General features: G+C 53.6%; 2 protein-coding genes across 2 annotated transcripts; one reads left to right on the top strand and one right to left on the bottom strand.

The window, feature by feature from the left end:
* Window positions 1-742: 742 nt before the first annotated feature.
* Window positions 743-6,454, top strand: SLC2A4 (solute carrier family 2 member 4). The gene is made up of 11 exons (XM_057716504.1): window positions 743-965; window positions 2,259-2,375; window positions 2,485-2,657; window positions 2,748-2,872; window positions 2,986-3,101; window positions 3,202-3,364; window positions 3,451-3,638; window positions 3,808-3,912; window positions 4,061-4,162; window positions 4,658-4,861; window positions 5,373-6,454. Exons 1-11 carry the CDS (start codon window positions 933-935, stop codon window positions 5,574-5,576), a joined length of 1,530 nt encoding a protein of 509 aa, XP_057572487.1. The 5' UTR covers window positions 743-932; the 3' UTR covers window positions 5,577-6,454.
* Window positions 6,455-6,922: 468 nt separating this feature from the next.
* Window positions 6,923-12,918, bottom strand: YBX2 (Y-box binding protein 2). Its single transcript, XM_057713741.1, has 9 exons — window positions 12,614-12,918; window positions 11,888-11,951; window positions 10,418-10,451; window positions 9,489-9,578; window positions 8,622-8,906; window positions 8,343-8,446; window positions 7,895-8,072; window positions 7,407-7,491; window positions 6,923-7,311 (listed from the first exon to the last, which is right to left on the bottom strand). Exons 1-8 carry the CDS (start codon window positions 12,888-12,890, stop codon window positions 7,441-7,443), a joined length of 1,083 nt encoding a protein of 360 aa, XP_057569724.1. The 5' UTR covers window positions 12,891-12,918; the 3' UTR covers window positions 6,923-7,311; window positions 7,407-7,440.
* Between the last annotated feature and the right edge of the window lie 14,025 nt (window positions 12,919-26,943).

Genomic DNA, 26,943 nt, shown 5'->3' with positions numbered 1-26,943 from the left:
CGGGCCGCCTCCAGGAACCAACGTGGGGAACGGGTGTAGGGGCAGGGCCAGACAGTGCCCGCAGCAGGGATGCATGGAAAGAGGACCACCAAGGCCAGACACCTGACCCGCTAGGAACGGAATTTCCTATGCCCCGGGTCATCTTCGCGTGGGAAGCGTGTCGCGGATCCTTTAAGGCTCCGTCTCCCTGCCCTCCCCCGCCCGGGGCCAGGCCGGGACACCCGGGACCTGACATTTGGCGTCTCCCAACGTGGGAGCTAAAAATAACCGCTGTGGGTTACTCCAGGCCATTGCTCCGCACCCACCCCACGCGCCGGCTCGCGCTCAGTCTCGGGCCACCCGAGTTCTCTCCCGGGCTAGTGTACCTGGCCCATCCCCTCCTCTCGGACCCCGCCGTCCCAAGCCGCCGCGCTGGGTTCTGAAGTATCTTCTTCAGCCCCGAACCTTGGCCGGTGGGCGGAGTCTTCACGCTAAAGGGAACAGAGCCGCCAGGGCTCTCACGTCCCTTTTCTCAAAACTTCCCGGACGGATGCTGGCGGGAACCCGAGGGGCGTGTCTCGCCGGGCACGCTGCGGGGCGTGGTCCCGCTGGCCAACCCTACAGCAGGGGCCAAGTTCTCAGCGCCAGGCTCAGGGAGGGGCGTGGCCTTCTGGCGGGCTCCCGGCCAATGGGTGCCGTGAAAGGCGTGGCCCTGGGGGCTGCGGGGGCTGCTCTTCGGGTCTTTTCCCACCAGCCAGGCTCCGCCAGATCCTCGGGAGCTGGTCTCTGGCTCCTCGGCTTGTGGCTGTGGATCACGCCAGGCTTGCCCTCCGCACAACGCTCCGGGACCCCCATCGCTCTCGCGCCCTCTACCCGCCAGGCTGGGGCCGCAGACCCCCAGTCGCCTCCCTCTCATCTACCGCAGCTCCTGCGTCTCCAGTTCCTAAGACAAGATGCCGTCGGGCTTCCAACAGATCGGCTCCGAAGTAGGGTTTAGCATAAGGGGACGGGACGGGGACACGGGTCCGGCTTTTCTCGGGCTGGGGTCGTGGTTGGGGTCAGCTAAGGGGCGGTCCTTGCGCAGGCGCAGGGGTGGGGGGTGAGGGGACTGGCTATTTATACCAGAGCTGGACAACCCGTGACTGTCGGATTCCAGTCCCTCTAAGAGGCAGAGTGGGTCTGGGGGACCATTCGGGGGCTTGCCCCCGAATCCCTGATTCTGCGAGTCCACGGTTCGTCCCCTTCTCCAGTTGACGGCGCGTTGCGCTGGGATCGTGGACACCCTGCCCTCAAGAAAGCAGATCCTGGCGGGTCTTGCCCTCCAGGAGCTGTCCGTCTGTCCCGGCTTGCCCGCAGTTTTTCGAGGACCGGAGGCTCTCCGTAGCCACCGCCCCCCCCCCCCCCCCCCCCACCCTTGGCAGTCCTCCAGGACGCTGAACTTTCCCTCGGCCCCGCGGTTGGTGGAGAGGTAGAGGGGAGTGTCAGCCCTCCCTCCCCCAGCTCAGGTTTCCATTTGGAGACAGTCTGTGCCGCCAGCGATCAGCCGCCACGGCTACCGCCCCTCACACCACCTTCCCGCCCCCATCCCCTGGGCAAGGCTCTCCCAGGCAAAAGCCAGCATGGCCCCCTGCCCTTTGTCGCAGCTTAGAGGGGGAAGGGAGGCTGGGGCGGAGACAGAGAAGGCCATAGGCCAGGAGGAATGACCGCGATGTCCTTTTTGGAAGTGCCCTTCTTGAGCCCGTTGGGGGCTTCCAGGAATGGGAGGAGAGAACCCCCAGATGGAAGTGGGAGGACAGAAGCTGAGGGCGATAATGCACTTGTCACTTTATAAAACCAGCACTGTTGGGGGCACTATTAACATTTGATTTTGATTTTCACACTTTCACTGACAGGTAGGCAAATCAGGCAACATCAATCCTATCTCCCCAGTTCAGAGTGAGGAAGTGACTTACCCAAGGTCACACACATCTGAACTCAGGCCTTTTAAGGCCAAGCCTGTCCCAAGGTCAGAGGCATTGTGAGACCCATGTCCTCAAACATTTCTCTGCCTGCTGGACTCAGACATCAGCTTCTCTTTCATGCCTTGGTACTGTCCGGTTCTTCTTGCTCTTGTTTACACTGAGATCTTCAAGTGATTCCTAATATGGCCCACTTTCCCTCACCCAACATGCTGGATGGAACCCAGCATCTCAAGGCTCCTGCTGGGCTTGGGCCCCTGGCGGAAGGAAAGATGCCACGATTCCATGTGACATGCCTCCTCTCTGCTTCCGCCTGCCCAGGATGGGGAGCCCCCTCAGCAGCGAGTCACTGGGACCCTGGTTCTTGCCGTATTCTCTGCTGTGCTCGGCTCCCTGCAGTTTGGCTACAACATTGGGGTCATCAATGCCCCCCAGAAGGTGAGGGGCTATAGCCAGCAGAGTGGGGTGCCCAGGCAAGGCAGGGGGTGTCGCGGGTGAGCAGAGAGGGAGGAGTCTGCAGGGACTCACTGCTGTGCTATCCCCCCAGGTGATTGAACAGAGCTACAATGAGACGTGGCTGGGGAGGCAGGGGCCTGAGGGACCCGGCTCTATCCCACCGGGCACCCTCACCACCCTGTGGGCTCTCTCTGTGGCCATCTTCTCTGTGGGAGGCATGATCTCCTCCTTCCTGATTGGCATCGTCTCTCAGTGGCTGGGAAGGTATGGGGCTGGAGGGCAAGGGTGGAGGGACAGGAAGGGAGCCAGAGCACCTGTGCCCTGACTCTCACAGCCCCACTCTTTGCCTGCCAGGAAGAGGGCAATGCTGTTCAACAACGCCCTGGCAGTGCTGGGGGGCGCCCTCATGGGCCTGGCCAAGGCAGCTGCCTCCTACGAGATGCTCATTCTTGGACGGTTCCTCATTGGCGCCTACTCAGGTACCCGCGGGCACTGTGGCCCCGCCCAGTGCCTTGCTCTCCTTCACTGTCCCTGGGCTTGGGGGTCAGAGTGGGCAGCTGCCCTCAGAGGCTCTCTCCTTCTCTCTGCCCAGGGCTGACGTCGGGGCTGGTGCCCATGTACGTGGGGGAGATCGCCCCGACTCACCTGCGGGGTGCCTTGGGGACACTCAACCAACTGGCCATTGTCATTGGCATCCTGGTCGCCCAGGTGACTGGACCTGGCCTCATGGGAGGCTGGGCAGGGGATTGAGGTGGGGCTCTGGGGACGGGCTGAAGGTCCTGCCCTCCCTCCCACCCTTCTCCCACAGGTGCTGGGCTTGGAGTCCATGCTGGGCACTGCCAACCTTTGGCCGCTACTCCTGGGCATCACAGTGGTGCCTGCCCTCCTGCAGCTGGTCCTGCTGCCCTTCTGCCCAGAAAGCCCCCGCTACCTCTACATCATCCGGAACCTGGAGGGGCCCGCCAGAAAGAGTGAGCTTCCGTACTGTCTTGCTGGCACCTGTCCTCCTCCCAGGCCCCCTCCCTGCCCTCTCAGGCCTGACCCTCCTCACCTCCAGGCTTGAAGCGCCTGACAGGCTGGGCTGACGTGTCTGAAGCGCTGGCCGAGCTGAAGGAGGAGAAGCGGAAGCTGGAGCGTGAGCGGCCACTGTCCCTGCTCCAGCTCCTGGGCAGCCACACCCACCGGCAGCCCCTCGTCATTGCAGTTGTGCTGCAGCTGAGCCAACAGCTGTCGGGCATCAATGCAGTACGTATGCAGCAGCCCCCAGGAAGGGGAAGGGTTAGGGAGCAGCCCGAGAGGGAGGAAGAAGGGAGCAAGCCCCCCTGTTAAAATTCAGGGTCAGTCCAGCTTGGTGTGGCTGCAAGGGAGGAAGGGACACATCCCTGCCATCCCTTTTCTTCTTGCCCACCTCTAGGTTTTCTATTATTCAACCAGCATCTTCGAGACGGCAGGGGTAGGACAACCAGCCTACGCCACTATCGGAGCCGGTGTGGTCAACACGGTCTTCACCTTGGTCTCGGTAACTGCTGGCCTCTGGAAGGGCCCCCACCATTGGTTTCACATCCCTGGGTGTCCTGGAAGTCCAGCTCTTGGTTGACCCCACCCACTGAACCTCTCCCACTTCCCGAACCTTAAAGGCCCCTTGCAAGCCCTGACTCTTCCTGCAGGTGTTCTTGGTGGAACGGGCTGGGCGCCGGACCCTCCATCTCCTGGGCTTGGCAGGCATGTGTGGCTGTGCCATCTTGATGACCGTGGCTCTGCTTCTGCTGGTGAGGCCTGGGGAAAGGGAAGAGGACCAGCGGCCCAACCCAGGGAAACTGTCCCAAGGGGCTCTGTGGGCAGCCGGGGCCATTCCTCAACATACATGCTTTTGACCCTGGGGCCAGGCCTCAGGCTGGGACCGTGCTTACCAAGGTACCCAGGCTGCACTTCCTCCTCCTTTGGAAGGAATCTGTAGCACAGTCCTGGCAGCCAGGGAGGAGAGCTCCTGTCAAGCCTCAGGAAAAATAGTTCCTAAGGACCCAGCTCTTGAACCAAGGGGGAATCGACAGTCATAAGAGCTGAGAGACCACACCTTCCCTCTGCCCTGAATCAGCACAGGGCAGCCAGCTGAATGTCAAGTGCTCAAGGGCCTGTTCTAACCAAGAGTGGCAGGCCCCCCACGAGCAGCTGGGAGGGGTAGATGCCAGTTTGCTAGGTTGAGGACAAAGGAAGATCCGGAAAGACCTGACCTGAATGTTCCACCCTCCCTGCCTGGCCCCCAGGAGCGGGTTCCAGCCATGAGCTATGTCTCCATCGTGGCCATCTTCGGCTTTGTGGCCTTCTTTGAGATTGGCCCTGGCCCCATCCCTTGGTTCATCGTGGCCGAGCTCTTCGGCCAGGGACCCCGCCCAGCAGCCATGGCCGTGGCTGGTTTCTCCAACTGGACGTGCAACTTCATCATTGGCATGGGTTTCCAGTACGTCACGGTAGGTCCCCCCCCACCCCCCTGCCATCCCCATCTCCCTCACGGTCAGCCAGAGGAGGGCACCTCACACTCACGACTAGCCCAGTTGCTCTCCAGTCAGCATTTCCCCCTCTCCCCTGTCCGTAGAGCAGTGGTCTAGGGATCACTTTAGTGGACCACGTGGGTCCTGAAGACCATCTGCTCCACCAGAATCAAAGCAAAGAAGGGAGCTGACCTAGATTGGATAACAACAGAGGTGTCTTCAAAACAAACTAGTGGCATAACTTACTTAGACCAGGAGTAAAATTTCAAACTTCATATGGCCAGGAATCCACTCTGAGTGCAGTAACTCAGGAGAGTTGGGATTCAAAGAATTCTTTTTTCACTAAGTTCTGGTAATTTCCATTGACCGGCGAAGAAGCCACCTGCTGTGTGCAGTATCCCAGCTCCCAGTGAAGGCCTTTAGTCCCTGGCTTGCCCGAGGCCACCCATTTCCTCCCCTCTGTCAACACCTCTTTCTCCACCTGTCCCAGGATGCTATGGGTCCTTACGTCTTCCTTCTATTCGCGGTCCTCCTGCTTGGCTTCTTCATCTTCACCTTCTTAAAAGTGCCTGAAACCCGTGGCCGGACGTTTGAGCAGATCTCAGCCGCCTTCCACCGGACACCCTCTCTTTTAGAGCAGGAGGTGAAACCCAGCACAGAACTTGAGTACTTAGGGCCAGATGAGAATGACTGAGGGGCTAGTCAGGGGCAGGAGAGCCAGTTCCCTCAAGCTGCCCAGAGATCCCTTCTTTTCCTCTGCAGCACTTTAACCCTCTCTTCCCCATCACTTCCAGGGTGGAAAACCCCCCTGCAGCCTGGTGGAAGTGGGAAGCTGGAGGGAAGGGGGGTTTGGGCACCCCCTCATCCCCCTCGTGTGACTCTTGGATTATTTATGTTGTGGTTAGGCTGTGGCCGTGGGGTGGGCCATTCTCCCTTCTCATCCCCTCCTTCCTTGGTAGCCCACCCCCACCCCACCTCAGCTCTAGAATACTTCCGTCCGGACTAGCATGGGGGATTATAGGGAGGAGAGGCTCTAGGACTGACTTTCCGGTGGGGCTGAGCTGAAGTCAAGAGGAGGACTGGAGAAGAGAAATCCAGTTCCTGCCACCTTGGACTCCTCCCACTCTGGCACTTTCTCTGAATTCTTGCCACAGACTCTGGGGGGAGGGGGGATGCTCTCTTGTCCCCTCCTGGGCAAAGGATTCACCGCCCCCCCCTCCAAGACCTAACCTCTGTCACTGCAGGCTCAGTCCTCTCACTCAACCTTCCGGGGCAAGAGGGAACACGCGTCCACATGTGGTGAGAGGAAGGGACAGCAGGCTCCCCTCTAGGCTCAGGGTTCCGGGCCCCACCCCAGCTGCTCCCCAAGGCTCCCCAGCTCTTTCCTCCTCTCCCATCTTGGGAGGGTGCTGTACCCACAGGCTTTTGACCAACTAAGGAAAAGAGGGATTTGAAAGGCTGCCTGTGAACACTGGGCTGGGAGGAGCCTTCAGATATTTTTGTATATGTTTGAAAAAGAAGGGGCAGGGAGAAGAAACCGAAGGTCTGTTGTATTAAATGTGTATATATAGATCCGTATAAAAAGTTACTGTATGAGATGAGCGTCCTGTCGTGTGGAGGCACTCCAGGAGGGGCTGAGACAGGGACCACAGCCACCCCCACCCCCATCTCCTCCCCATCCTGCCTCAGCTCAGGGCCGCGGAATCCTCTGGAGGCTGTCACTCACTCACGCCCCCACTTAAGCGTTGTAGTCATGGCTTTTGTTAACAGTAGTAAATGCTCAGTAAGTGGATGCTGCAGATGCCGGACGCTGCTCTCGGCACTTTAGGAAACACTCATTCTGCCAGGCAGGCGTGTGCCCCGTTTCACAGATGGGAAAAGTCAACCTCACGGGGATGAAGGCACTTCTGCAGAGCCGCACTGCTGGAAACCAGGGAAGGCGGGAGGATCCGCGAGCAGGCCCTGCCCACCGCCCCACACCCTCTTCCTCGCCCCTCAGCAGTGGCGGGGCTCCGAACAGAAAAGAGGCAGACACCCAGACAACAGGAAAGCCCGTTTTGGTTTTTACTGGAGGCTCAGGTGGCACACGGCAGTTCATAAAATGGCTTCTGAGGTAGGGGGCAGCGGGGAAACAAAAAATAAACTGGGGTGGGAAAGCAAAACAACCAGGAGGAGGTAAGAGCTGGCTGGTTCCTTCTCAGCCTGATTTAGGGGAGGGAGTTGGTGCCTCTGAACAAGGATGGATTCCTTCCTTTAACCCTTGGTAAGGGAATGAGAGAAAAAAAAAAGCAGAAGGCTGTTGCGTTGGCCCTCCTGAGTCTCAAGGAAAAGGGGGAAAAGCGCTGGTGTTTTGATGTCATGAATTATGGGAAAGGCGGGGAGGGAGGTGCTGGGTAGGATACAGGTCAGTTGGAAAAACTGGCAGATACCTGAGAGGAAGAGATGGAAGGATCACAACGGGCCACTTACCACCACCCGAGCCCCACCCCCACCTCTCAATACCTGCCCTGGGCTCGCCACTCACCAGAGGGGGGCTCTGGGTGTCCTCTGAGTTGGAATCACTCCAGCATGGTGGTTGAGGGGTCCCCACTGTTGATGGGGGCTGAGGGCTAGGGAGAAAAGCGTGCTCAGCCGGGACACTCTTGCTCGTTGGAGCCCCCGACTTCAACCTGCTCCCGCCTCTTCTCTCCCCAGTCCTCCCCAAGCCCACTGGTGCCGGTGGGGGCTGGTGCCGTGGCTCCCCGCGGAGCCGAGAGGGAGTCCGCGGCGCTGACACGGGTTCAGTCGCCTCTGATGGGGTTTCCCAGTGGGTGGGGGTGCCCACCAGGGGTGGACCCAGCAGTACTGGCTCTTGGGCATCAGGCTGTGTGACATAGGGTGGGGGGGGACAGGGCCAGAAGGGAAAAGAAGACAGAAGTGGGGGGAGAGAGGGGAGGTGGCCCCAGCCTCTTCGTGCATTCCCGCCCCCACCCCGTCACCCACGCCCCCATACAGACAGTAGAAGGTCCTCGCCTCGGGGGCTGTGGGCTGCCTGGGTCCAGGGGGCTGCTGCCGTCTCCGCTGGAAGTAGGGACGGTTTCGTGGGCGCTGGGGCTCAGGCCGGGAACCGTCCGTGGGGCCTTGGCTGGGCTTGGTCTCACCATCCCCACCTTCTGTGGTGGGCTGCTGGGGTGGCCTGGGGCGGAAAGGCCTGGGGAAAGAAGCGGGGACCCTGAAGGGACAGAAGCCCAGGGTGGACCACATCCTTCCCTCCCAGGACCCCTCAAGCAGAGGTGCGCTGGCCTGCCGCCCCGTCCTCACCCCACCCCAGAGGCGCCTGCTAACCCCTGGGCACCTCAGCAGTAATGGCTCAGCCACCCAGCCCTCCTGGCCACTGGCTTCAGGCCCTCCCCCCTCCCACCCTCCCATCCCCAGACTGGTGGGTAAAGGGGAAGACTGAGCCCGGGAGAGAGGGTCTTACCTTCGGTACCTGGGCCGGAATCTGGGTGGGGGGACCCGCTCATCTCCCTGCTGTTGGTCCCCCTCCAACGGGGCTGTCTCTTTGGGTCCAACCCCGTCAGTGCCCTGGGAACACACAAAGGCCCGGGTGAGCTGGGAGGCGCCAGCTGCCCAGGTGTCCGCAGCTCTTCCCAGCCCACCGTTCCGCATCTTCTGAGGACTCTGGGCTCCAGCCCTCACCAACTCCCGCTCCTTTCCCAGGATGTGGGCAGCTGGTTCCCACGCTCCCAGTTCCCCTCACCTCCATGGGCTGCTGCGGGTTGGGGGGCCGAGGGCCTCGCACGAAGCGCCGTCGGTAGAAGAAGGGTGGTGGGCGCCGTCGTCTGGGCCGCTGCGCGGAGTCTTCAGCGCGCTCCCCTTCGCTGCCTGGTTCTGTCCCGCCCGATGGAGCCTCTGCCACCATGGGTGGTGGGGCAGCTGGGCGGGGCCGAGGGATGAATCGGCGGAACCTACGTCGGTTGGGGGCATAGCGGCTGCCCTTCACGGGCACCCCCCCAGGCCCAGTTACATTAGCAGCTTCTGCACCCTGGGGAGGAGGTGGGGAGGAACTGGTGAGAACCTGCTCCCACCGCCGGTGCGCAACCTTCCCAATCTTGCTCAAATAATTGTCTTCCTGTCCTTCCAGCTTTCCTCCAGCTCCTCTAACTTCTAGTTCTTTCCACCCTCCCCAGGGAGCATTGGCAGGCGCTCAGACCCTTCTAGGAGGAGCCACATCTGCAACTGGTCCTTTTGAAATAGCTGCCACTGGACCCTCTTGAGGTTTAGCCTGGAAGTGGGGTGGGAGTGGGGATGGAGAAAGAGGGCTGCCGAAAGGCATCCATCTCCTGGAGGGCTGATTCTGAGAGGAGAACGTGGGCACAGGCCCCAGTGGAGAACAGGCATGGGAGTGCTTAGTGAACTACAAAGAAACCCAGATATTGCTGACTGGTGACAGGGACACATTCTTTAGGACATCCCTTGGAGCAGCCAGAGAGTTAAGGATGACAAGGTCTGTGTGAGGACACAGTCCTGGTCCCACAGCCTGGGCTGCTGGGCCAGAGCCTGGGGAGACCTCCAGGCCACCCTCCCATTGCTTGGTGGGCCCTCCATCCCACCGCGACCCCCGAACCTTCTCTCCTTCCACGACATCAAACTCCACCGTCTCCCCATCTCCAACGCTGCGCAGAAACTTCCTTGGATTGTTTCTTTTAATAGCTGTCTGGTTAGGGAAAGCCCAGGGGAAAGGTGAGGACAGCCAGCGGGGAGTCTTTCGCACCCCTGCTGGGCCCACCACCCAATGTCATTCTTTTCAAAGTTTTATTGAACACTTGTGGGCCGGGGCTGGAAGGTAGAGCAGAGAAGGCAAAGTTTACCAGGGGAAAAGCCACAAACTAGAAGGCTCGGAACAACTGTGCAGTTACCACGGTCCCCAGGACACACTCCCTCCTCCCTGACCCCTCAGGGATTTCAAGAAGGGAAGCAAGACACAGGAACTCAAAAGCAAAACAAAAAGCCGAGACAGTCTTAAGCTGTAAAGTGGGTAAAACGTACTGCGCTTCTTACCTCAATCCCACCGAGAGCGCTTTCCACCAAAGCAGTGGTTCTCAAACTGTGCGTGCATCGCAAATACCTGGAGAGCTTGTTAAAACAGGATGCTGGCCCCTCCCCCAAGCCCGACTGATTTGCTAGGTCTGAGGTGGGCCTGAGAATTTGGATGTCAGGTGATGCTGCTGTTGCCGCGGGTGCCAGGACCACACTTTGAGAACCACTGCGCCCAAGTAGCGCTAGCCTGTGTCCTTTCCCTCGGACACCGCCTGTGATTCATTCCCGGGGTGGTCACAGGTCCCAGCAGGTAGTCAGCGTGCCATGCCCGGAGGGCAACAGGTACGTTTCATACAGAGACAACCCAACACAGGTGGGGCCAATGCAGTTAATACAGACACCTGAGGCAGATGGACGGGGGAACTATTTCCTGGTGGGAGGTGAAAGCAGGAGAAACAGGCTCTGTGCTGCTAAGGGTAATGGCAAAGGCCATCAGAAAGCCAACCTAGCTCTTACCTGGTGGACAAAGACATCCTCCTTGGTGTCATTCCTGCAGAACAGGATGGGTTGTTAGGGGGTGACTTTGGTAAGGTGCTCACCTCCACTGAAGCCTCCCTGGCTGCCCTTTCCTAAGACCCGTGGCCCCATCCTCTCCACCTTCCATGGCTGCTCAGGCTTAAACAGGGCCCAGGGAGTGAGACAAGAGCCCGTGGGGCTCCCTGAAGCCAGTATGAAGAGAATATCCCTAAAACCTCTGTGAAAGACCTGGGCTTCATAAGGAAAGAGCTGTGGGGGGAGGCAAAGTCACCTTGAAGGAGCTGGGCCAGCCTTTACCTGCGGAGCACTCCACCCTCTACCCCAGGGCACCTTAGAACCTGGTAGTGCTGGGTGTAACTGTCCCCAGCCAACAACCCCTCTTCCCCAACCCACATCATGGGTGGAAAATTCCACTCTGTCTCCTTCCTTCTACAGCTAAGGAGGGAGAAAGTGGGGACAGGGGTAGAGGTGCAGAACAAGTTTGAGGAGGGGAAAATGTATCAAGAACTCGCTCCAAACAGCCACAAAACTTTATTCTCAGCCTGGAGGTGAAGCCCAGGGTTAGGCCCCCTCTCAACACACCAAGAGATCAAGTGTGAGACCGAAGATAACAGTCGATCTGTTACTACCTTGCCTAGCACCCCAGTTTATCCTAGCACCCCAGTGGGGGAGGGGAGTGGAGTGGAGAGGTCTTCCCTCAGAACCTCCCAGGAGTCCTCAGTTCCCGGAATTAGAGAAGGGACCATTCCCTAGAACAAGTGTTCTAGCTTTAAAAGCACTTGGATCTGCACAAAGGTCAGCCTGCTAAGAGGGAACTGGGGCCTCCCAGGAGGGCTGGGCTGGGCAGGGTGCCTGGGCTGGGGAAAGGCCCTCTTGGGGGAGACCTGGCTCCGCTCAGAATTACCCACTATGGCCCCTCCAGGGTGGGGGCCGGGGAGTGGGGTGGGGGGAAGATGCAGAACTGAAGGAAAGCAGCAGCCTCAGGCTGGGCTGGCACCTTCCTTCCCCAACCCCCACCAGACTCAGTCCTATCAGGTGGGGGATTCAATGAGCTACCAGCTCTCTAAGGGAGATGAGTTATGACAGTGCTGTGTGTGCTGCCCGAAACAGGAAATGAGTGAGGATTCCAGCCCAGAGGCACAGAGAGCAGGTACATTCTGCCCCAAAGGCAGCAGCAAACTAAAACAGAAGGTGACACAGACAGGCTGGGAGGGTCAGAGCCAGGTTTGCCAACTCCCTAGATCATTAACCCTCTGCTGCCTTTGAAGATGTGGAGGAGGCTTCGTCTTGCCCACATCTGTGCTGTGGTTAAGGACTTTCAATCAGCGTCAGCTGGACATTGCAACCATGTGCCTTGGTAGGGGTAGAGATGAGTCTGGGTAGGTGTCCAGTCCCACAGGTCAGTTTGGAAGACACCCATTCCACCCCCTCCCTGGGTTCCTCAGATACCTGTTGATGAATCCGTAACCATTCCGCACGTTGAACCATTTGACAGTGCCCAGGACTTGGATTGCTGCCAGGCAGGGATGCAGTGGGGGCAGTAAGATGGGGAAGAGATGGAGCTGGACTCAGTTTGGAGACACTCCAAAATTTAACCTACCTCCCTACTACATATTAAGCTTAACTTCACGCCAACCAGGTTTCACCCAGTAGCTTCAACGCATTCTTACCCCAATTCCACTACGTAAATGGAAGTGCCCATACGCGGGGCTCAGGCTTTCAAAACTCTTCCGATTCTAAGGCACGTTCCTCACATCCTACAAGTCAAGGCCCTTCACCTAGAACCGGGTACTCACCTGGTCCACGAGGTTCCGCCCTCAGGTTATAACTGAGGGTCTCTCTAGCCCTCCCAATGTAAGAGTCACTAGAGCACTTGCTTCCCGGGCTCAGAGATTTACCTAATACTAACCCGAGTCAACAAGGCCAAGTCTCCCGCCGCGGGGGCGTGGCCAGACCCTAGCAGACCGACCACGCCCTCCCGCCCAAGAAGACACTGCAGGATTTCCCACCAGGGGAACCCATTTCGGTCCGCTGGCCTCAGCCTAGGTAGTCCTTTGAGCCTCGAGCCAAACCGGCCTTCGGCTTTCCGGACCCCGCCGGGCTCCACGATGCCCCTCCCCCAGCCCGCCGACCCCCACCCCTTAGAGCCGCCCTGGCGCGCGCCCCGCCCCTCACCCAGCACCGGCTTGTCCGCCTGACTCCGGGCTGGGGCTGCGGGGGTCCCCGAGGCTGCCGTCGCCGGGTTGCCAGGGGTGCGGGGGCCCGGCGCCGAGGGGGTCCCAGCAGCGGGGCCCGAGGAGGCTCCGACCCCGCCGCCGCCCGCCCCGCCGCCTGCTTTCTGTGGCTCCCCTGCGGGCACCGGAACCACCACCGCTACCACCCCTGCCGCCGTCGCGGGCACCGTCGCCGCGGGGGCCGCTGTCGCCACCACTGCCGCCTCCGCCTCGTTCATCCCGCCGGGTCCAGTACCAGCCCCCGCCGCCACCTCCTCCTCCTCCGCCGCCGCCGCCACCGCCCCTGCCCCTCCCCCTGGCTCGCGAACCCGCCGCCCGGCTCGGTCCTCGAGCCCCGAGCCTCGCCCGCACGCCGGCAGCGGGCCCTGAGCCGAGGCCAATCGCAACCAGCAGCCGCGGCGCGCGCAGGCCCCGCCTCCCCGCCACAAGCCAATCCTAGCGGAGCTACCCCGGGGCCCGCACGCCGCCCCCGCCTCCCGGACTTCGCGCGGAGGCCGAGGCCCCCGCCCGCAGCCTCGTAAGTACACCTGGGCCCCGCCCCGTGCCCGTCACGTGACCGGCCGCAGCCCAACCCATTGGCCGACGGCCTCTTTCCCCTCCCCCCTCCACCCCTTTCCACCGGCCGCGGGAAATCAAACGGGCTGGTGGAGCCCTAACCGCCACCTGGCCTCTGCGCGGAGGGCGGGGAGGGGAGCGCAACTCCACGGTTGCCCCTGACAACCCGGGCGGGGGGCCGGAGCCCGCAACCTCGGCCCCGGCTGTGAGCGGCAGTGCTCGCCTTCACGCTCGAGACCACTCTTGCCCGCACACCGCCGGTGTGGTCGCTTTCTCCCAGCCCGCCCGACCCTCTCCCTAGAGGACGCCCCGCACAGCCTGGCCTGCGGGGTTAGCCTGCAGGGCCAGCCAGACTTTCCCAGCTCAAGATTGCTCTCACAAGCCGAGGACTCTCACTTTTTAGTTTGTTTTTGAGGTATAATTTACATACAGCAAAATGCACAACTCTTAGGTGAGTTTTGATAAACGTGTTCATCCGTGTACTCAACAGCCGAATCAAGGTGTTTTTCCCTCGCTCAGGGAGGTTTCCCGGAGCCCCTTCCCAGCAGGCCCAGACTCCCCCACAAACCACCGCTGTTCTGAAGTTTTCCACCCAAGATCAATTTCAGGGTGCATAGTGCCGGGCGCTTTGGTCTCCGGCAGTGTGAGGCCTCTCCAGCTCCCTGGCCTCTCCCTCCACCTTCTTACTTTTATCCAACTGGCCAAGCTCTTCGGACTCAAGGCAGTTTCCTCTGCCTCCATGCCTCTCGGGGTGACTTCTTCAAGTACCAGCTTACATATCACTCCTCACTACCACTTCATCCTTTTACTTTTCTCATGGCAACTTTGAAAGTATGAACTTGCTTATTCCTGCCCCCTCTGAAACTCTAGACTGTGAACTCCACAGCAAGAACTCTGAAGTTATGCCTGACCCCCGGAACAGTGCCTGGCGCAACATAGGCGCTCAATATTTCTTAAGCAGATGAATGGTCCCCATTCCACAGATGAGAAAACTGAGTCCAGATGTGAGGCTTGCCCAGGGTTTCTGCGGAGCCCAGGTATCTGGCCCAGGAGCCGCAATCTCCCTCCCAGAAAGATGCGGCTCCAAGAAGTCTTTCACCCCGAGGGCCGTCTCCCCGATCCAGGCAGGACGCATATTTTTAGCCGGGACAGTACACCCCCGGGCAGCACACGTGCCCCCATGCGCTGCCCGGCCCCGCGTGCGCTTCCCCAGTCCCGGAGTCTCCCGCCAGGCGGGTGTCCGCTTTCCAGACCGCAGCCGCTGCCAAATCCCGGTGCCGGCGCGCCCTCTGCCGGCCGCTTCGGGAGGCCGCCCACCGCGGTTTCCTCTCTCCTTCCATCCCGCTACCCTGCCTACCCCGCCGCTCCGGCCCTTTCGCAGTGGAAGATTCTATTTCCCAGGGCATCGGGCACCCAAAAAGAGAAAAGAGGCAAAAACAACTAAATCAAGTTGAGGCTGTGAAGGATACAAAGATGCCCACTTTCCTTTAGACTATTAAGGACGACTTACCTGTGTCCAGCCCTGAGCTCAAGGAATTTGAGAAGCGTGAGGCCAAGGCTGGGGGCAGGCAAGCAGGCTAACTCAGTGTGACCCCGGCAACCAAAGCATCGCCTGGAAGGCACAGAGGGAGCTCAGGTGTGGCCTGGTTAACTGTAAGGTTAGAGGGTGAGAGAGGGGAAGCTCGCAGGGAGGGTGAGCCGTGCTTGTAGTAAAATAAAAAATATGTCAGGAGACAAAGGGTGGGGGTGCTGAAGGACAAGTACTTTTGGCTGAAACAATACTTAGGCATACAGCAGGTACATACTCTCTATCCCCATGAATGAGAAGCAGCAGATGCCACAGAGATTTGCAATTAATATCCTCGTTCGTTTGAAGGGTTTGCGCATGTAATTTTCTGGGTATTTAATCCACCCCCACCCCCACCCGAGCGTGGCATGTGGGATCTCAGTTCTCCCACCAGGGATCAAACATGTACCCCCTGCAGTGGAAGTGTAGAGTCTTAACCACTGGACCACCAGGGAAATCCCTATTTAAATATTTTTAAGTGCTGTAGATAACAAGGGCTCCAGGCATTCTTGTCAAAAGGCTTCCTCCTCTTTCTGTCCCTCTCTTTCTGTCATTTCCTGCCCACCTGCAATCTGGCCTATCTGTTCACTGTTAAAAATAAATAAGTAAATAAAATAAAACCCCTATCTCCTTCACTCTTCCTCTATACCTCTCCATCAATTTAACACCAAACTTCCAGGAAAAAAATCTACTGTCTCTACTTCCTCATCCTTTCACACCCCACCAACCCAAACCTAGTTTCTGCCCCCACCACTCCACTGAGATGGTTTCAGCAATGGTCCACGCCCTCTTTTTTTTTTTTTTTTTTTTGGCTGCATTGGGTCTTTGTTCCTGTGTGAGGGCTTTCTCTAGTTGTGAGCAGGGGCTACTCTTCATTGCGATGCGCAGGCGTCTCAGTGTGGTGGCTTCTCTTGTCGCTGAGCCTGGGCTATAGGCACGTCGGCTTCAGTAGTTGCAGCATGCGGGCTCAGTAGTTGTGGCATTTGGGCCCTAGAGCACACGGGCTTCAGTAGTTGTGGCACACAGGCTCTGTAGTTGTGGCTTGCAGGCTCTAGAGCGCAGGCTCTGTAGTTGTGTTGTCCAGACTTAGTTGCTCCCAGGCATGTGAGATCTTTCCAGACCAAGGATAGAACCCGTGTCCCCTGCATTAGCAGGCAGATCCTCAACCACGGTGCCACCAGGGAAGTCCCCACACCCTCTTCTTAATTAAGACATTGGGGGCCTGGCTTTAGGTTCTCTTTCAGCTCCATCCGCAGAAGAGTTCCAGCTAAAGCTTCCGCAACCTAACCTTCCCCCATGCCCTCATACCTCTCCTTCTGTGGCTTGTTCTCCACCAGCCTCAGTCTTTCCTGGACTGTCTTCTCCTACCATCCACCTTCTTCTATAGGTAATTTTGTCCATTCCCCTGGTTTAGGTGACCACCTACTACTGATGGCTCTTAATCCCGTGTCTCCAGCCCTGAGTCTTTCTCACCTTATAGCAGACTCTGAGCCAGGCATCCTCTAGCCAATAGCTCCTCAGGCTTCTGAAACATAAGTCCTCTTCCAGGCTTCTCTTTTTCCCCCTCCCATGCTGAGTTATGTCACCATGTACCCACAGTTATTCCTTAGTGCCCGTTCCTCCTTTGTAGAACAGTTTCCCCTGGATGCCCAGGCTCAGCACAGCCAAGTATCAAACTGAGATATTTGAAAGATTTACAAGATGCTGTTGCCTCTCTCTGGCCCCTAGTACCAAACACTCCCAGCAACTTTCCCCTCTAACTTTCTCCTTGCAGCCCAAATCAGGATGTTTCTTCTTCTCTCTTCCAATACCTGCTCTCCTATTTCTTAGCTGCTGCTGAGAGAGTGTTCCCTGTCTGCAGTCCCACTCTCTCTTCCCCATCTGCTCTTTAGCTACAATTAGCTCTGCCCTCTCCTTTTGCAGGCTCTGCTAGCACTCTGCCAAATCCTTGACCTTTTCTCTACCCTCTGCCTCCTGTCCTAACTCCTATAACGGATATTACTTACCACCTCCTTCTTGAAACCTCCTCCTTGTCTTTTTTTTTTAAACCTAATTGCAGTAAGAGTTCATATTTATTGAGCACTTAGTATGTGCCACATGTTGTGTTAAACACAAAATGTCTTCAGTCATTGACTTTTTACAGCAGCCCTGGGAAGTGGATACTAGTATAATTATCTCCCTTTATCAGATAAGGAAACAGAGGTATAGTGAAGTTAAACAACCAACCTAAAATCACACCGCTGTGGAACAAGCTAAACTGAGAATCCTGTGCAGACCAGCCCAACTCCAGAGCCCATTTTCTAAGTCATCAACCTCCTTCCACCGTGCTGGGACTACACTGTTCCCATCTTCCCCAGCAATCCCTTGGCCCCACTTCCCCTCTAGTCCTTTCCATGTGTCAGGCTTTTCCTTCGCAACTAAATTTTTTTTAATTAATTTTTTTAATTGACGTATAGTTGAATTACAATGTTGTGTTAATTACTGCTGTACAGCAAAGGGACTCAGCTACATATATATATTCTTTTTCATATTCTTTTCCGTTATGGTGTATCACGGGATATGGAATATAGTTCCCTGTGCTATGCGGTAGGACCTTGTTGTTTATCCATTCTATATATACCAGCCTTCGAAACTAAATTTCTTAAAAGACTATTTCCGTTACCCAGGCTCTGCTTCTTCCCTTGAGGGGGAGGGTGCATCAGGAAAGACACTGATATCTGCCCTGTTACTTAGTTCACTGGACACTTTTTTTGCCCTTGTTCCTCCACTTCTGTCTATGTGACAGATGTAACTGGAGACCATCTCCTTCTCAGACTTCTACATGGGCTCCTCAGTCTTTTATTTGCTAGATCCCCCAGTTCTTCTGTTCTGACTCTATCACCTTTGGAGAGCTCATCCACTCCCACTGTTACGGGTAGAGTTGTGTCCCCCCAAAGGTATATTGATGCCCAACCTCTGGTACCTGTGAATGTGACCTTATTTGGAAATAAGATCTTTGCAGATGAAATCAAATTAAGATGAAGTCATTGGGCTGGGCCGTAATCCAACATGACTAGTGTCCTCACAAGAGGAAACTACCATGTAAAGACAGACACATAGGGACAATGCCACGTGATGACAAAGCAGAGACAGAAGTGCTAGCTGCAAGCCAAAGAGCGCCTGGGCTACCAGAAGCTGGAAGAGGCAAGGAAGGATCCTCTTTTCAAGACTGCCAATATCTTCATTTCAGACTTCTATCCTACAGATGACTCCCCAGTCTATGCCTCCAGCCCAGACCACCCTCCTGAGCTCCAGACCCATGATGCCAAACTGCCAACTGGAACTCTCCAGGGTCCCCTGTCTTGGGAAAGGGCTCCACCATATCTGGCTGTGGAGATATGCACTCTGCAGTGCTTACCTGTTTCACACCATCAGCATTTCTCACCTGCATCATTGCATCATTGCAATAGCCTCCAGAATTGCCCCCCTCCCATGCACTTTTTAAAATAATTAATTAATTTATTTATTTATTTATTGGCTGTGTTGGGTCTTCCTTGCTGTGTGTGGGCTTTCTCTAGTTGCGGTGAGCAGGAGCTACTCTTCCTTGTGGTTTGCAGGCATTTCACTGCGGTGGCTTCTCTTGTTGTGGAGCACGGACTCTAGACACATGGGCTTCAGTAGTCGTGGCACACGGACTTAGTTGCTCCTCGGCATGTGGGATCTTCTGGGACCAGGGATCAAACCCATGTCCCCTGCATTGGCAGCCAGATTCTTAACCACTGCGCCACCAGGGAAGTCCCTCCCATGCACTTTTCACAAAATACCCCACAAGAAAAATAGCCTCCCATTCTGTCCTAACCTCAGCTTTATTTTCACTACAGTATTTATCAGTGCCTGATATTTTCTTGTTTATAATGTATATAAACTTGGGATCTTGACTGTCTTCTTCACTGATATATTCACAGCATCTAAAACTGTACCCAGCATCTAATAAGTGACCAGTAAAGATTTGACTGAATGACTGAAGACAGCCAGAAAGATCTTTCTAAAATGCTTTTTTTTTCCCCCTGGCAATACTTAGGCACATTAAATATATACTTTCTCTTTAACCTGGCATTTCATCTTCTAGGCACATGACTCAGAGATTCTTTTACAGATCTATAAGGAAACGTGCAAAAGAATGTGAAAGTGGGGAGTTTGGGGCAGCTTGGGCCCCTGTCAGTGGCGGCATGATGGTAAGATGTGATAGGCGCACACATGGAGCATAGCGCAGCAATGAGGAGCGACAGGTTGGATGTGCTTATGACAACCTGGATGGATCTTCATAACACTGTGTGTAGAGAAAAAGGCTAAGAAACAGAATGACATATACAATGAGCTCACTTAAAAAGACACGCTCCTGGGCTTCCCTAGTGGCACAGTGGCGAAGAATTCACCTGCCAATGCAGGGGACACAGATTCCATCCCTGGTCCAGGAAGATCCCACGTGCTGCAGAGCAACTAAGCTGGTGGGCCACAACTACTGAGCCTGTGCTCTAGAGCCCGAGAGCTACAACTAATGAGCCCACACCCCGCAGCTGCCGAAGCCGGTGCACCTAGAGCCTGTGCTCCACAGCAAGAGAAGCCACCACAATGAGAAGCCTGCGCAGCGCAACAGAGTAGCTCCTGCTCGCCCGTTAACAGCAAATAAATAAGTAAACAAACAAACAAACAAACAAACATAATTCTTAAAAAAAAAAAGTGCTGGGAAGGGACTCCCCTGACAGTCCAGTGGAACTAGGATCCCACATGCTGCGCAGTGCAGAAAAAAAAAAAAAGTGCTGGGGAAATCGTGAATGAGACACTCCCTGCCCTGACATAATTAACAGTCTAGTAAAGGAGATGATGAAATAAGTCAACAGATTTACATGATAATAACAGATGTAATGAAAGCCACGAAGGAAATGCACAGATTGACGTGATGGAGAACAGGAGGATGTAGGGAGATAATCCAGAATTAGGCTATCAGGAAGACACTGTGAGGAGGTGTGTCACAGTTCATGCTGTGACCCAAGGGATGAGAAGAAGATAGCCAAATGTGGGGATTAGGGAAGAGAGTTCCAGGCACATGAAAAAAAATTAGTGCAAAGGCCCTGAGGCAGAAAAGACTTGAACCTATGGGAGGAAAATGTTTAGTGAACGAGGAGGAGGAGGAGGAGGTCAGCAGGGCCAGATCAGCCAAAGCTTTGGAACCTGGATTTTATCCTAAGTGCGATGGGAAGTCTTTGAAGGGTTTTAAAAGAGGAAGTGAGTGATATGGTCTAATTTATTATTTTTTTAATAAACTTTATTTTTTTTAATTTAAAAATGTTTTTTGGCCGCACTGCAGGGCTTGTGGGATCTTAGCTCGCTGGCTAGGGATTGACCCCTGCGCTCTCGGCAGTGAAAGTGCCATGTCCTAACCCCTGGACCACCAGGGAATTCCTGAAACTTTACTTTTTAAAGCAGTTTTAGGTTGACAGCAAAATTAAGCGGATGATACCGAGATTTCTCATATGCCCTCTGCTCTCCCCCGCCCCCCCCAACCCACACAACCTCCCCTGCTTGATTTATGTTTTAAAAATATTGCTTGGCTGCTCTGGAGAAAATAAATTGGAGGCAGGCAGAGGTGATGCGGGTGTGGATTAGTGAGGACGGGAAGAAGTGGACCAATTCGAAGTATGTTTTGCAAATAGTGTCTGCAGGGCTTGGTGGCGGACTGGATGTGGGGGTGAGAGAACAGGAATCAAGGAATCTAGGTTTTTAGCTTGAACGTGGGCAGATGATGCTATTTTTTTTTCACGAGAAATCCTAGAAGAGGAACATAGTCAGGAGCTTGGTTTGGGGCTTGTTTGAAATATCCAAGAAGAGAGTTCATGCAGTCAGTTGGAAGGATGAGTCTGCAGCTCAGGAGGAAGCTGGGGCTGGAGTTGGGAGCCCTGCGCAGGTGGGATTTACAGCCCTAGGTCAGGCTGAGCTCCCAGTGAAATAAGTGTTGAGCTCTCTATTATCATAGATGAGGAGACAGTCCCAAAGAGGCTAAGTGACTGGGCCGGAGTGATGCTGAAAACTTGGCCTCTCTACAGCAGTGCCAAGTTGAATCTCAGAGACAGAGTTTTGGGTGAACTAGAAAAGAATAGCTTTATTACTTTGCCAGGCAAAGGGTGATGCTGCGGGCTTCACAGCGGGCTCATGCCTCAAAATTGTGTGTCCCAACCCAGAAGGAAGTGGTGAGGAGTTTTTGTTTTTGTCTTTTAAAGATTTTAAAAAATATTTATTTTTATTTATTTACTTGGCTGCACGATCTTATTTGTGGCATGTGGGATCTAGTTCCCGGACCAGGGGTCAAACTCGGGCCCCCTGAATTGGAAGTGCAGAGTCCACCAGGGAAGTCCCTCACTGGTCTTAAAACCCTCTTTCCAGGGCTTCCCTGGTGGCGCAGTGGTTAAGAGTCCGCCTGCCAATGCAGGGGACATGGGTTTGAGCCCTGGTCCGGGAAGACCCTACATGCCACAGAGCAACTAAGCCCATGCGCCACAAGTACTGCGCCTGTGCTCTAGAGCCCATGAGCTACAACTACTGAAGCCGTCGTGCCTAACGCCCATGCTCCATAACAAGAAGCCTGTGCACTGCAATGAAGTCCCAATGCAGCCAATTAAAAAAAAAAAAGTTGATTACATTAAACACACACACAAAAAACCTTTTTCTTCTTGAGTCCCTCTGAGCATCTGAGCATCTGGCAGTTTCTCTGGCTCAGGTACTAGCCCCTCATTCATTCATTTACTCATTCAATAGACATGCAAAGCTAGCCACATGTCAGGCTCTGCGATGGGTGCTGGGTCTACCTGCTTGCATGGAGCTCAGAGTCTAGTGGGGGAGACAGACGTTGTCTGTAGGACAAGTGCTGGGTAGAGGTGAGCACAGGGGCTGTGAGGCAGAGAAGATGCCATTCGAGTCAGCCTGGGAGTGTCAGGATGGCATGAGCTGGAGGTGAAGTCCGATCCCAGTTCTGAAAGGCACACGACAGGTGGCCACGTGGAGAGAAAAGAGGCAGGAATGGGATTCGGAGCGACCAAGTGACTGTGGGCAGGTGCACAGGCCCTGGACCCAGGACGAAGCAAGGGTAGCCCTGTTTGAGGATTGAGACCCCAACTGGCCCCTTGGATCTTTCTTCTCTGAACACAGATGGCATCTGCCCTTCACTTCCTCTCCTATACCTTGAGGTGTTCTTTTTTTGTTTTGTTTGGGGTTTTTTCTGGTCGCACCTCATGGCTTGTGTTCCTGACTATGGATTGAACCTGGGCCTCCTGCAGTGGGAGCTCAGATTCCTAACCACTGGACTGCCAGGGAATTCCCCTTTGAGGTGTTCTTTTCATGGGTCTAGACCAGCCAAGAAGGGTTGTTACCCAGCCAATTTTGCTTTATCCCTCGCCCACCGAGTTCCCAGTCCCGCCCTCACTCTGTTGAGAGCCGATCTTTCTGCAGATTCCTCAGCTGGGGTGTCTCCCTGCCAAAAGATCTGCCGGGCTTCCAGGCTGGGTTTGGCCCCTCTGGGTGCTCACTCAGCCCCCTCATGCCCTGCCGTCGGCCGCATAGCTCTGTGCTGCAATCGCCTGGCTACCTCTTCACTCTGGCCACAGGGCTTGGCACAGTTTCCACCTGGAGAATGAATGACTGAGCAAATGAAAAATCACAGCTAACACTCTGGAGTTATTTGTGATGGGCTCATTGAGTTTTCTTCCCCTGTAAGCTGGGTCCCTATTCTGTCCTCAGACCTATTCCCTACTTGCTTGGTCCAGTTTCTAAGAAACTTTCTGACCTTCTCCATAGCACCTGGGTTCCACAAGGCCTCTGGGAATGGGGGCGGGGGAGAACTCCTGGGCTTTTCTTCTAGGCCCAGAACCACTCCAGTCTCATTCTTCTCCATCTCCACTCTCTTTTTCTTAGCTTCCAAAGAAGCAAGGTCAAAATCACAAAAGATCCCTCAGGCATCTTCTCAGGGCACTCCTCCTACTCTCATACCTCCTGCCATTCAGAAACCCATCAGATACTGGTGGTAGACAGGTACTGGCCTGAGCACACGGGCCAATGTTATGCATTTGTTTATCATCTGATAATCTCCTCCCAGCTGTGGGGCAGGGACCAAACTGCTAAACTCACCACCCTTGTATCCCAAGTATCTGGCACTTATTGGACTCAGTAAATATGAATTGAATGAGTGGATAAGTGAGTGAATGCAGTCAAGGTTTCTGTTCTGATCCCAGCAGCTGGGTGCTGCAAAAGCAGATCCAAGAATGCTCCCCCTCCCCGCCCCCCTCCCCCACACCTAAGCGTTACCATTTGCCCAGCCTCAAGCTTCACTTCGTGTGTTTGACTTTTTTTTTTTTTAACTTTTTTTGTTGTTTCGTTTTGGCCATGCCACGTGGCATGTGGGATCTTAGTTCCCCAACCAGGGATCATTGAACCCACGCCTTCCACAGTGAAAGCACAGAGTCTTAACCACTGGACTGCCAGGGAATTCCCTGGTGTGTTTGACTTTTATGCAAGCCCTTGAGGGTAAAAGGAACACTAGTCAAGGGACTAATGTTCTCCTGATAAGGAGAAATTCTCACTGTGGAATATATGTACCACAGAGAAAGCCTGCCCCTACCCCCAGTCCTGGCCTGTTTTCTTTGTATCTAGAAATTCCTTCCATCAGCTGACATTTACCTTCACGTGCAACACAGACAGAATCTGTTCACTATGATCTCAGATGTATTTTTATTTTTATTTTATTTACTTATTTATTTTTGGCTATGTTGGGTCTTTGTTGCTGTGCAAGGGCTTTCTCTAGTTATGGCAAGTGGGGGCTATTCTTCATTTTGGTGCATGGGCTTCTCATTGTGGTGGCTCCTCTTGCTTCGGAGCACGGGTTTTAGGTGCAAGGGCTTCAGTAGTTGCAGCGCATGGGCTCAGTAGTTCTGGCGCATGGGCTCAGTAGTTGTGGTACACGGGCTTAGTTGGGCTTAGTTGCTCTATGGCATGTGGGATCTTCCCAGATGAGGGATTGAACCCACATCTCCTGCATTGGCATTGGCAGGCGGATTCTTAACCACTGCGCCACCAGGGAAGTCCCTTTTTTTTTTTTTTTTTTTCTTTTTGGCCGCATCGCGCAGCTTATGGCATCTCGGTTCCCCAACCAGGGATTGAACCCAGGGCCACGACAGTGACAGCCCAGAATCCTAACCACTAGGCTGCCAGGGAATTCCTTCCAAGGGCCTTCTTACCTCCAGCCTCTCACTTTTTCAACCCCCCTCTCACACCATTGCTGGACTATCCTGATCTAACACTATTTGTATACATCAGAGCCGCCTTCTCTATCAATGGTCCCTATTTGTGGTGTGCTGCTAAATGTTTAACAATCAGCTCTGGGTATGGGGACCCTGATTTGCAACATCTGCCAGTTTCCATGGTGTAAATACTCATCGTGCCAATTTTAAACTACCAATAAGACTATTGAATTTGGAGTTGGTAAGAGATGTGCACAGTTGGTTCTCCTATGCCTGTATAAGCAGCCTTCCCCACACCGTTGGTTCCTATTCAAAAGTTCTCATTGACATTGCTTAAAGTACTCTTTGTACTACCCTTGCAAGTCTTTTGTAAATCTAAAATTTTTTCAAAATAGACAGTTTAAAAAGCCTACCAGAAACGTCTACCAGAATGGATTTAGACTCATTTAGCAAACTTCTTTCTCAGCAGAATGTGAGTACCCTTTAAACTGTTACCCTCTGAGAAAGGAATGAGGAAATAATGAATGAAATTAATTGCCAAGATATCATCCAAAATCATAGAAAGTCTATAGAGGGAATTCACTTCTGGTCCAGTGGTTAGGACTCCACACTCTCGCTGCGGAGGGCCCAGGTTCAATCTCCACTTGGGGAACTAAAAACCCACAAGCCATGTGGCACGGTCAAAAAAAAAAAAAAAAGAATCGTAACTGGAGAGTTTTTCAAGAACATTTGAATTCTGATCTTGGTGAGTGGGTGTAACCATAAGAAGGTGGGAAAGGAATGTGAATGTCATTAAGACAAGATAGAATCTGACCAATTGTATTTGAATCAGTTCTTGGGAAAGAAACTTCTATGTGGACTGAAGGCAAATGCTCAGTATGTAAATCAGAAAAAAAAAAAAAAGGCCAGAAAGAGTCTCCAATAATTTTCAGGGGAGTCTTGATCCAGGATTATTACTATTCCCGATTCTTTTCAAAGGGGAAACATACAGGCCTCTCCTACATTGAAGACAAAAGCACTTTGGTCTTAGAGCTGTATGGTACTAGTCATGAAGTAAATGCAGTTAATTCCTTTACATTGATTTCAAGGCTCCTTGACTGGGTTTTGTCTTTCCACTTATATTTTCTTTCTTTTTTTTCTCTCATTTTTTTTAAGCTCTTTATTGGAATATAATTGCTTTACACTCTTGTACCAGTTTTTGAGGTTCAGCAAAGTGAATCAGCTGTATTTATACATATATCCCCATATCCCCTCCCTCCCACGACTCCCTCCTACCCTCCCTATCCTGGCCCTCTAAGGTATCACCCATCATCGAGTTGATCTCCCTTTGTTAGACAGCAACTTCCCACTAGCTATCTATTTAACATTTGGTAGTGTATATATGTCTATGCTACTCTCTCACTTCGTCCCAGCTTCCCCTTCGCCCCCACGCCAACCCCTCCACTTATATTTTCTTTTTTTTTAAATTATTTATTTATTTATTTATCTCTTTATTGGAATATAATTGCACTTATATTTTCTTATAGAGTGAATGGACAGATGGACCAGCCAACACAGATGTTCTCTTGCCCTTGGCCACTTCAATTCATTTATAGCTAAGTTGATATTGCCATTTCTTTGTCAATTTATTGGGAGTCTAGTTAGCTCAAGTCAGGTGTACCTTCACTCAACGTTAAATTTACTGTGCGCCAAATATCTGCCAGGCACAATTCTAGGAGCTGGGGACACGATAGTGAACAAAACAGCCAGACTCCTGTCCTTATATAAGTTATATTCTTTTTTTTTTTTTGGGGGGGGGTACACCAAGTTCAATCATCTGTTTTTTTTTTTTTTTTTTTGGCACACGGGCTTAGTTGCTCCGCGGCATGTGGGATCTTCCTGGAACTGGGATCGAACCCATGACCTCTGCATTGTCAGGTGGATTCCCAACCACTGCGCCACCTAGGAAGCCCTAATCATCTGCTTTTATACACATATCCCCATATATAAGTTATATTCTAATGGAGAAGACTAGACATTAATAAAACAATTACAGAAATAGATATCAACAATTTGTGATAAATGCTATAATGTTTGCTATGACCACGTATGATATGAGACGCTGACTTAGTCTGGTAGGTCGGGAAAGTGCTCCCTAAAGAAGTGACTTGGTTGGTGAAATATAATGTTGGGGCTTTCAAAGCTGAAGACTCTACCCTGGGCTTTGGCTATTCCACAGATGCAATGCCAGCGTGGTCTCCCAGATACTATCTCATCACTCTACAATACTGTGCAATATTTTGCCCTTCTCTTCCTTTGAGTGTGTATGCCTTAGCCTTCCATCAAAATTATTTGTGCCCCTTCTATTTTGAATGGGAGCTCTTGGGAGCTGTCATCACTCAGCCCCTTTTAAAGTCATGGAGCTTGTGACTTAGTTCACCTAGGACTCTTTACCAATGTCTCAGAGAAATGAACCAATTAAGACCGTTACATATGCATAGTATATGCTGTCAAGCAAAGATGACCATACATTTTAATTTTTATTTATTTATTTTTTGGCCACACTGTGTGGCTTGTGGGATCTTAGTTCCATGCCCTCAACAGTGAAAGCACTGAGTCCTAACTACTAGACCACCAGGGAATTCCCAACAACACATTTTAAAAGTAACAGCTTTATCAAGATATAATTCAATCATACACCATGATCAAGTGGGGTTTATCCCTGGGATGCAAGGATTCTTCAATATACGCAAATCAATCAACGTGATACATCATATCAACAAATTGAAGGATCAAAACCATATGATCATTTCAATAGATGCAGAAAAAGCTTTTGACAAAGTTCAACATCCATTTATGATAAAAGCTCTCCAGAAAATGGGCATAGAAGGAAATTACCTCAAC

Source organism: Hippopotamus amphibius, chromosome 17 (genome assembly GCF_030028045.1).
Source record: "Hippopotamus amphibius kiboko isolate mHipAmp2 chromosome 17, mHipAmp2.hap2, whole genome shotgun sequence".
NCBI lineage: Eukaryota > Metazoa > Chordata > Mammalia > Artiodactyla > Hippopotamidae > Hippopotamus > Hippopotamus amphibius.
This window is presented reverse-complemented; position numbering and strand designations above follow the sequence as displayed.

Excerpts from the sequence above, each read along its gene's own strand:
- SLC2A4 (XM_057716504.1), top strand. The coding sequence starts at position 933 with ATGCCGTCGGGCTTCCAACAGATCGGCTCCGAA. Across the intron at positions 3,913-4,060 it reads CGGTCTTCACCTTGGTCTCG|GTGTTCTTGGTGGAACGGGC; the intron begins GTAACTGCTGGC and ends CTCTTCCTGCAG. Across the intron at positions 4,163-4,657 it reads CCGTGGCTCTGCTTCTGCTG|GAGCGGGTTCCAGCCATGAG; the intron begins GTGAGGCCTGGG and ends CCTGGCCCCCAG.
- YBX2 (XM_057713741.1), bottom strand. The coding sequence starts at position 12,890 with ATGAACGAGGCGGAGGCGGCAGTGGTGGCGACAGCGGCCCCCGCGGCG. Across the intron at positions 8,447-8,621 it reads ACCCGCAGCAGCCCATGGAG|GGCACTGACGGGGTTGGACC; the intron begins GTGAGGGGAACT and ends GTGTGTTCCCAG. Across the intron at positions 7,492-7,894 it reads GGCAGCCCACAGCCCCCGAG|CCCTCAGCCCCCATCAACAG; the intron begins GCGAGGACCTTC and ends TTTTCTCCCTAG.